A 10,851-nucleotide genomic window follows, 5' to 3' on the forward strand; every position below is an offset into this window, starting at 1 on the left:
TGGGGGGCATTTAAGTACTGGAATGAGAATCCTTTGTTGAGATTATTTCAAATGTGAGTTTGTTTGTCTGGAACTCATTATGTCTTGATTCTGTAGTTTTCTTTTGACTGAACTTTTTCACTTTTTCTATTATTTTTTACATTATGACAATTTGATTTGCTAAACTTGACTATTTTTTACCTTCTAAAAGATGACTTGAAATTTACTTAATCTGCCAGTCCTATTTAAATCTATCAAGAACTCCAAACTTTAGCCTTCACAGGGTTTTTTTTTCTTCAGATCTCACTGCTCCACCTCCAGATGATAACCTGGATCAGGTGTTTTTGCCAATAAAAATCCGAAAAACGGTAAGAAAAAAGCCTTTCCTTGCAGACTGAGTAGCATATTTTAAAATAGTCTCATGTATTACTAACTATTGTTAGCCAGTTCAAAGATTTTTCTTTCCTCATGCTTTTTTGGATACATTGTGCAAATGTTTTCTATATAAAAACTAGGGGTGAGTATTTTCCCTCACACACGATTCGATACGCATCTCGATACTGGTCCTCAAATCTTTACATAAAGGGTTGAACTAACTTTTTGACAATACGATACAGTCAGATTATTTTACCAAAGACGCTCAAATCTTGATGGTTCTTATTGATATGGCATTTAAAGCTATAAATAATAATGTATGGCATTTGACAGAGAAGTTTATTCAGGTATTGACTTGGAAGAAACAAGCTTATGATTGGACGTCTTTTTGTTTGCATCGTATGAAAATAAAAAAGACAAAGATGGAAGAAAATAAAAAAAAACAAAAAGAAAGACTGCAGTTTGAAGTCAATTATTAACTTCTTGATTCATTTTATACCTTTTAACCAACATAATCTTGTTCATATTAGTGATTTTCAAATGATAATCCAGTAACTCGATCAATTTTCAATACATATTTATTTTTTACATCCCTAACGGATGCTGCTGTTACTCCCACTGCCGATTTTTTGATATGCATCTAATATCTTTTACATCCCAAGTATAAATATATAAATCTGTTTTTATATTTGACATCCGATAAAATCAAAAACAGGTTTTAAAGAGTTATAACAAGGTTTATTACAACTTTTCAATTCAAATTTGAAACAGAACTTTTACGTTACAAGAACATTTGAAACACAGTCACATCCCATTTTCAGCAGTTAAGCCAGGGTAAAACAAATTACCAAAGCTTTGAATGAATCAAGTCGGAATAACTTGTTATTTTCTAAAATGAGACATTAAATAAACAAATTCTCGCAGAGAATTGTTATCTCATGCAGATAGCACATAACAGTAAAACCTTAAAAATCACGTGATAAGAAAACGATGCCTTAGCTGTTTGTAAAACTACACAGTAGTAAGTCAGTAGAGACTAGAGAAAAAGGCTGACTTCAAGACATGAAATTTTGTTTCATCTTTTGGCTGAAAGCTCAGAACTGTTAGAGCTGTCGCGTTTCTCTAATGTACATGATGTGATTCCAGTTCACATCTTTAACATGGAAACCTACCGTCAGAAATGCATCCTAAAGACACATTAGAGGATTTGTGATGCAAAGAGCTCAGCTACTGAATCCAACGCTCTAAGAACAACATCAAGAAGGAACATTGGATCTTTCATGTCATTTACAATGCCTTCTAAAAATGCCAGGAAGTTCATTTATGAAAACAGTGCATTATATGCTACAGCCACCCAAAAAAACAAAAAAAAAATTCTGCAAAGCTTTTATGTTCATGGGACTTCATTATGACAGAACAGCAACTCGAGCTAATCAGCATTAAAAGACTAAAAAAACCATACATGGCACTGAGAGAAGCCACGAGTTCAGAGTAATGGAAAAAAGTACTGCAATCCTACAATCACTGCTTCAGGAACAATCAAACGACACATGGAATGTCAATGAAGGAACTAACCCGCTCGCTTCCATGAGATTCTTTTTACAGGCAGAGGCGAGCTCCAACATTCACAGCTGATCCACGTCTTCAAATGCGCTTCAGCTTTTTTTTTTTTTTTTTTTTTTTTAAGGTTCATGACAGTTTTGCATAAAACTACGACTAAAAAGCTGCCATGCTTGACGAAACTTAGACCAGCCGTCTCTCTGAAATGTGCAAAATTGAAAAAGAAAAGCAAAAAACAAAAGAAGTGTCGTTGCTTAACTTCATTATAAAGATCGAGCTTATAAAAGTAATAATAAAGACATGAAGCAATTAAGTTTAAATGTGCCAAAACATACTTTGGTAAAGTTGCCAACAATTCACCGATCGACTGTTTCAGCTGATTGCTTTTAAATAAAAATATATATATATAATATTAATAAATAAGTCACAGAAATACAAAAAGAGTTAAGAACCACGTATTTTACATCTTACACCTAAAGTGCTTGTTCTTTTGTCTTAGTTAATTCCAAAGAAAACATCTTCAAAAGACTATCAAGTATAAAAATGGACCAAACATAAATAAAATCAATCAAGAACAAATGAGAAACTGTCTGAATTGAAGCTGGAGGAAGTTTTTTCATCCGTTTGTCAGTGTGGACTCAGGCGGAGTTTTGGACGTTCAGCTTCCTGAAGGTTGGGTCTGGGTGGCGCCCTGCTGCCCGTCCTCTGTGCTGTGGTTGGACGGAGCGGCGGAAGAGGCGGCGCTGGCCGAGGAGCTGATCCCGTTGGAGGTGCTGACGGAGCTGTGCTGGATGGCCTCGTTCTGGGGGCTGCTGGGGACGGACATCTCTTCGCAGCTCTCTTCCCGGTCCGAAACTGCAAAGACATATAAAATGGAACAGTCACGCTGCACGGATTTAAAACGTGCACCTCTGTTTAGATGGAGCACCCGCGCTCCAGCAGGCCTGCGATAGACCCTAATCACATGTAAAACAGTTCCAAGCATAGACTGTATGCAAACTGTTTCATTAATCCCCATAATGCTACTTTTGCTCCCTTTCCTTTAATTAATGCTCCAATGTCAATTTAAACCCACATCATAAGGGTGCATTACATTCTAGGGCATGTGGCTGGGTTTCCCTTCCCTAACTGCATTCTCATTTGTTTTTTGTTACCCTGCCAACTACTGCAGCGACAGATGATTACAGCACCTGATTTTAATGATGCTCACACTGGAGAGTAAGGAAGACTTGGAGTCGAAATGCCACCAGCTGTTAGGCGCTTGCTCGGAATTAATTGGATCCTGATGGAAAAAAAGAAGACTCTACTCTCATGCTCTGTTTCATACAGGAATAAGGAGCACATTGATAATTAATATTGCTAATGATATGAAGTCACTTGTTCAGGCACTCTGTGCAGAATGAATGGAAAGAGAATGTCTAAAAATGATGAAGCGTGTTTTTAATGCCGAGGAGCTCAAAGGCAGAATGCATCTTGGTGGTTTTGTGTTCTAGCTCAAGAGAGCATCATGAGTTCTAACAACACGAAGCGGTGAACGGCTGATGGACTGTAAATGCACTGACTTTCTGCTTCCTTGAACAGGCGGATTTTTTTTCAGCTCTCTTGGTTTCTAAAGTGGGGTTTGCTGTAAACAGATGGACAGCTTGCTGTGCCAAGAGAAACCATGTCCTGGCTTGTTGTGGGGCAGTCTGGGTAATTTCCTTCCACCTGCCATGCCGATGGACGATGAAGGGTAGTACTGAGTCTGGAGAGCAGCGCAGCCTTAGGGGATGTGTAAGTGAGGAAACGTGGAGCTTGATGAGGTCTTTACATGAGTGGATTGGTCAGAGTTAAGTGAAGCACTTTACTAATTAGGAAACAGATTACTTCAGTAAGTCTGGTGCTCATGCCTGTGGGAGAGTCTTTCATTTTGCTTTTATTTTAGAAACATATGTGTAAAGACCACAGGGTAAAAAAACACAAATAAATACAAACTAAAAAAGTTCTATTGAGATGTATATTATTAAGAATAATTGTTGAATTTAATTGATGAGAAAGATAAAAAGGGTATTTTTCAGGGTATAAGTTGCTTTTTTTTGCATAGTTTAGCCAGGGCTGCAACTTAAAGGTGATTTTTAATAAATACATTATGGCTCATATATTTTCCCACCTGTTGCTCTTTAGCAGCTATTTTCCACTAACAACCGCTAGAGGGCACTGTAGATGTATCAGTATTTGTGACTGGATGCAACATAGAAGAAGTATCATCCCAAAAAAATCTGATTCCTCTTCTTCTGAACTTCAACATTTTTTTCTTTTTTATATTAAGACATTATTATTCTTGTTGTTTTTTCCCTCCTCGGACTAATGCAGTACAGCAAGTCATCAAACTGGAATACAGAGACAGAAGTACTGCTGAAAGCGCCATCATTCAGATGCAGCATCTGCAGAATAGAAGGTAAAGATCCCCATTAAGAAAAAAAAAAAAAAAAAAGATTGTATGATCTCATGAACCCAGACTTAGAGATTTTTTTGCAAAACTCTTTAAAATGAGTAAAAATGAATTCTCAACATCATCTGTGTCTTCACTGTACTCTAAATGAGATATATGGTCATTGCTTTAACGTAGAGATGAGTCTATAAACTTGATGGTAGCTTCTTCCTCAAGAGATGGGAGCGTCTGATTTATTTGATTTGTTCGGAAGTGTGGTACTTTTTTTCCCAGAAGTGTGACTTATGCTCCAAAGCAACATATAATATTTTTTTTCTTCATTATGCTATTTCCGGTTTCTACGACTCATACTCTGGAGCGATTTATAGTCTGAAAACTACGGTAAACAATATAGCTTAGTTTTTGCTGCTTAAATAGATTTAAAAAAATCCTCAAAACGTCCTTTTTCAAAAGCCTAAAGATTGACTACCAAAGACGCACAAAAATGCTCATCTCTAAAACTTAGAATAAATATTTGTACCAAATGATATAAAACTATGGCACCAGCATTCCCATAATGCACAGCAGGTGTTTCTGTGGAATGGTGGGCAATAACGTGTGCGTAATTTACGGCAAAGCCCCTCGACTGGGCCACAATGAGAATGTTCTGTAGTGAAGCTTGCTGCTTTAATTGAGTCATTTGTGTGGAGATCATTGTCAATACAAAACAGCCGAGGTGCTGCGGTGATGCTGGATTGGCTCATCTGTGAGCAATGGTGAGTTATGAACACAAAATCATAACGACGGAGCTTCAGACTGAGGGAAACGAAGAAAAATAGCTGATGTGGTTCTAAATGAGACCGCGGGATGACACCGAGCACAGCAGGCTGACAACAAGAATTTAAATGAAGAACCTGCAGCTCAAAACCTTCACAAGAGGATCAGAGCGGACAGAAGCCACTTAGAGTAGGAGGGTTTTTTTCACCATATGAAAATATCTAATACAAAATATTGGACACACAAATGTGGCTTCACAGAGTAGTTTTTTAAAGGTAATAACATGAGTGTTCCATGAGTATCCATACTTCTATTAAAGATGGCAGAGGATGCACTATGCTGTTTTTAGACTGCCACATCAGGTAAAATTATAAGATGATTTAAAATATAAAAGTAAAATAACTGAAAATTATTTTTTCACTTATATATAAAACATGTTTTATCCAACTAAAGTATTGAGAAATTAATTGAACAGATATTGAAGTCCAACTTCAGCTCTGTGGCTGCTTGTCTGATTCTGAACAGTCTGTGTAAACGCACATAAACACTTTAGATGCATTAATCCATAAATGAATCTTAAATAATCAATTATTTAAAAAAATGAATATGATTTCAAGTAAAAGTAACAAGTGGAACTAAACACGAAGCATTTTCCACTCTGACATTTATGAAGAGCACACAAACACAGCTGACCATCCAGATCTCATCATCTGACCGGCTTTGCTTAAAGCGACTTTTTGGGAGCATTTTGGCTTTCCTAGTGTCAGGGGTCAATTGAACAAAAGTCACCCATGTGTAATGAAATATGTAGCAAAGACAACAAATTTGCAAAACCACACAGCATGGTTCCATCCGGAGGAGGGTAGAAACCATTCTGGTGCTACCAGCGTGAGTGTGGCTTCAACAAGTTCTGCTGTGAGCACTTCCAAAGGTAAAAACAACGTATTGGATACTCTAAAGAAACTTCCATCATCGTCAGAAAAGGCAAAGTGAATAAAAAATTCAATCTGAGCTTTTCTAGTGTAGGACTTGAGACCATATTCTGTGTTGGAGAACAATTGTTCTAAATTATGTTATTGGCAAAACGCTGTTTTGTTTGACGTGAGTTAAAGAGCATTCTATTGAAAAAAAAAACATATTATCTACAGCTGTTGAGTTCTGGGATTTTTTTCTCCTTTTGATGCAGTGAAAGATTTTGATTACAAAAGGTAACGTTTTGTCAGAATTTTTATGTTCTTAATAAAAGTTAAATAAGTATACTGATCTTTACTGCACTTAAAAAACTACTTTGGTGGAGAAAAGTAAGTCATATTGATCTAAGAGAAAACATGCAGATATAGGTTACATTGATGATTTCATAACTCAATCGTTGCCTCAAGATTTCCACTTCCAGTAAACACGTTTTTTTGGGTTTCTGTGTTCAAAATTCTCATGTTCACGCAAAGATTCTACTTCCGTTTTACATTTCTACGTAATAAATGTGTGATTATTAAGCACACGTTGCCAGTTAAGCCGGGTTAAACTTTGACAAAGCAGGGACTCAGATTTGATAGAGGCTTTGAATAAAGCCCCTCCCTGCTTGTCCAGTGTGAACACCATGGGCATTTAAATGCATATTTAGCATTTAAACAACAGGCAGCAACTACAATTCATAGCATGGAACTCAATTGTAAAACTACGCAAAAAAATTAAAATGTCCATAGCTAAAATACTTAGAAATTATATTTAAATGCCTAGTAATGTTTGAGATATAAGTGGTAAAATAGAAACAAGAAACGCTGAATGAAGCTCATTGTTTAAGTTCGTACCATTTATTCCACTGCTGATTTAAGTGTTTAAACGCATTGAAAAATGCATTAAGGTCTCAAACACTGACACATTCGAAGTTTTGCAAAGTTTCTCAAAACAAATATGAGTGAGGGAAAAATAATAGCTCTTTCTGCATGGCCATAAGTAAACGTGTCCCTAGTTGGAGCTCATTTTAGACACGTATCACTAGGAGCCTCAGGCTGAGAATAATGGAGCATTACTCACTGTGATAGCCAGACTTCTTTTGCATGGCGGTTACAGGGCAATCTTTATGAGCCAGAAGAAGCTGCTTCAGCTGAGCCACCTCGTTTCTCAGCAGGGTCACTTCATTCTAGAGGCGAGACGAGAGACACGGCAGCACTCAATGAAACAGGTCATTCTAGAGCAGACCCTTTGTCAAACAAACAAAACAACAACAAAAATAAAACACTCAGCAAACCAGGCAAGGAAAGAAAGACAAACTATAAAAATAAGATATATTTTGAAAAAAAACTCAAGCTCAGATTTTTTTTAGACAGACCTCTTAATTAGGTTGGACATACATTATAAGACAATAAAACATTTTTTTTAAATGTTGTTTCATGATTTTTAAACAAAAAAATAACATCAGCTGAGTAGCCCTGAGGACAAAATAAACTGAAAATTATTCTGGAGCAAATGAAGAAATGCTAAAAAGTAGGGGTGTGTATTGGCAAGAATCTGGCGATACGATACATGTCGCGATACAAGTCTCACAACACAATACATATCACGGTATATATATCCCACGACCGTACCAGAACATTTTTTTTTTTGCAATTTTCTTTACGAGTATGACTTAAAAAAAATCTAGCTGAATATTACCACACCTTGCATGTAATTAAAATGGTAAAAATTCATTTTATTTAATGATCACTACATTAAGCACTGTAACAGTATCTCATATTGGCTACAAGTTGCTTTTAAGAACTATTTGTTCTAAAAGGGAACCAACAATGTCTGATTTCAACAATGAAATATTTGTTGGTAAAAAAATAGAATACATCTGCCTTGAACAATAAGATTCTCAAAGTATAATTGAGGAAATACATTTCTGTTTATTTCCAACATTCCTCAATGTAGCTTTCAAACGAGGCTTGAAATGGTGCTTCAAAATATGGACAAAAAAAGCCCAATTCTTTGCAGAAACATTTGATGAAGCAGCATGACATCTTAAATCGTAACAAATATCGCCTAATGAAATATCTATATAGCCAAATCGATTTTTCTCTACTAAAAAGGGAAAAAAAAAGAAAAGTTGAGATTATTTTACTGCAATACACTGTTTACCCCACAAGGTGGCACTGCTTCCCTCATTTGGAGGGGAAGCATTGCATTTGTTTTTTTTTTTTTTTTTTTAAAAACAAGTAGAAAATTTTTTATGTATAGCACTTTGTGTTACGTATGTATGAAAATGCTTCACATATATACAATACAGTTGACTATGAAGAGCCAAAAATAAAATCTACTGTGCATAGAGTTAATGTATGGTAGATTTGAATAGACCCACACACTAAACAAACAGCTTTCATGTGAGTTTATGGCTTCTTTACAGTAGCAGAGACATTTTTATATCAATGGGAGAGCACGAGGAAATTCTTAAGACTCTTTTAGTACGGTAAGCATAGAAAAACTATAATTTCTTCACGATCAAGCCTAAAGGATTGTTCATTTACCTTTTTTTCTGAAAAACAATGACAGGCCTTTACCGAGCACGAGCAGCACATTTATCAGAAACGAGCTGCTGGGAGAGTCACGACGACTCCGTGGATGCAGTTGAGATTTACACTCCCGTGTCATTACAGCTCCCAAGAGGGCTGAGGATTTCTGCATGTCGTAAAAAACAGCCACATTACGCTGAAGGTGACTTTAACTGGATTTAGAGCATTCGGGGGCTCGCGGAACACCCAATGGCAGATTTAAGCTTCTCCTGCTCTCCTTTAAAGGACTACAGGCGGCTTAATCTATTAGTCTAAAAGCAGGCAATTTATTTGATTCCATTTGTTTAGTTGTGCTGGTGCTGGCAGGCCCCAGCTATTGTAAGACAGATTTAAGCACAGCTGGAAGGAGCGTATGTATCACAGGTATTAACTTTGCTTTCACCGTGACTGCTGCCATTTACAGCCAATATAAACACTTGTAAAGATGTTCTCTTAAAATGCTTCTCCAAATTTATTATAAAGATTAACATTTGCCCAAAAGGTGGCATCAGCAGCTTAACATCGGCCCTGCCAAATACGTTTTAAACCCAATTACATAACTCTGCGGCAACAAAAAAAAGGACTTCAGCCTGGAGCGAACCGGACTGCTGAGAGTTAAAACTTGTTTCTAACTTGATGGTAATTGAGCAAATGGGCCTTGGTGATGCTGGAAGCCCTGTGAGCCGCCTGGTCTGACACCTCATTAAAAAAGCCAGTTAAGGATGATGTTAAAATAATTGTGCATCATTAGAGGCAGTTTCGCTGATCTGCTGGGCCATGTCAGCATGGGGTTTTTATAAAAACAGTGCTGCTGATTAATGCCTTCATGTAGAGGAGCCTTTTCTTCTTGTTCTTTTCTTAAAAAGTTAGCAACAAAACCCAATCTGCTTTTGTTCTCAATTATTTAGCTGACCTTTTGTTTTTTTTTTAAATATATGAGAAATGGCAGCCCACCAATGACGAGTGGCGGGAAGTGGATGGCGAATCGGATATTAACGCAAATGCATGTCGCGCAGCTGCGCCATCCTCTCCTTCACCCCATCCAACCTGCTCTGCTTTCATTGAAAAATAAGGTGGTGCGCAAGTAAACATCACATCTCACTTAACTGTCTGGAATACGGATGAGCGGCACCCCCGGCTCCCACTCATCAACAGAGACAGCGGATACATGAACTGTTTCGAACTTGTCAGCATCAGATCCTAATTGCTCGTTGCAAATTGAAGGTTCAAAAAGACACCTTTCCCTGGGAGAGTTTTTGAGGCCATTCGGTAAACTGCTGAGACAGAAGCGGCGACACGCTTGTGTGCGGCTGACATCTGGAGGATACGTCTTTATTGACAGGGACACATCGATGTACAGGGCTCATACAATGCTGCTGTCACATGGCAGCTCTGCTTAATCGCCTTTAATGACTTCATCACTGGAGAGGGAAAAACCTGCGCACACACCAGCATGCCTTTCATGATGAATAGGGAGACTGGCTGGCACACACTGGTGAGCCAAAAGCAAGAAGGGATAAGGAAACAGGTTGTTTCAAGCAGAAGACGATGCTAAGATCACCTGTAGTTGTCCGTTCATGGAGCTGAGGTCCTCAGCTTTCTTCTCCAAAGATTGGACCCAGACTTTCCTCTTCTGCCTGCAGCGGGAGGCTGCAGCTCTGTTGCGCTCCAGGAACTTGCGGCGCTTCTCGTCTGGGTCCTCAGATGTGGTCCTGCGCCGCCGGCCTCCTGTGGTTGGAGGGTTTTGTGCGGGGGGAGCTGGAGAGGCCTACAAGAACACAGACAATAAAATAAATACAAAGTGATTCATGTGTCCCTAAAGATTTGTAGATTTGTAACTATAAACCTCAAAAAGAAACAAAAGAAAAACGACAGGCTTGAAGCTGTAAACAATATTACAAGAAATATTACCAGAAAAAGTTGCTAAAAAAGAGAAAAAAATCCTTTCCAGATACAGTCATAAACCACAGACGAGTATGCTTACGGGTGTCTCTGTGGTAGAGGTGGCTGGCTGCTGCAGAGAATGTGTGGAGAGTTCCTCCGTTTTAGGTGGGAGAGGAGCCGGAGTTAGGATGGCGGCCGGGGCGGGAGGTGGGGTCGGACCAGGGGAAGCCGGTGCTGTGTGGGTCACAGCACTACTTTGGATCTCGCCGTTGTCTCCATTGGTTACCTGAGGAAGCTGCTGGCTTAACGTGGCTTTCAGCGTCTAGCAGAAGAATTTCA

General features: G+C 38.2%; 1 protein-coding gene across 4 annotated transcripts in view; it reads right to left on the minus strand.

Moving 5' to 3' along the window:
• Window positions 1–1,070: 1,070 nt before the first annotated feature.
• atf2 (activating transcription factor 2) overlaps window positions 1,071–10,851 on the minus strand; it is a 20,524-nt gene continuing 10,743 nt past the window's right edge. For 3 of the 4 annotated variants that reach the window (XM_024287018.2, XM_036209587.1, XM_036209588.1), the window contains exons 9-12: window positions 10,613–10,834; window positions 10,190–10,396; window positions 7,136–7,241; window positions 1,071–2,769 (exon numbers count right to left, since the gene is read on the minus strand). In XM_024287018.2, coding sequence (XP_024142786.1) covers window positions 2,573–2,769; window positions 7,136–7,241; window positions 10,190–10,396; window positions 10,613–10,834 — 732 coding nt within the window. In that variant the 3' untranslated portion in view covers window positions 1,071–2,572. Of the gene's footprint in view, window positions 2,770–3,104; window positions 3,197–7,135; window positions 7,242–10,189; window positions 10,397–10,612; window positions 10,835–10,851 lie in introns of all 4 variants that reach the window. The other variant, XR_004946913.1, reaches the window with a different exon arrangement.

This window comes from Oryzias melastigma, linkage group LG21 (genome assembly GCF_002922805.2).
Source record: "Oryzias melastigma strain HK-1 linkage group LG21, ASM292280v2, whole genome shotgun sequence".
NCBI lineage: Eukaryota > Metazoa > Chordata > Actinopteri > Beloniformes > Adrianichthyidae > Oryzias > Oryzias melastigma.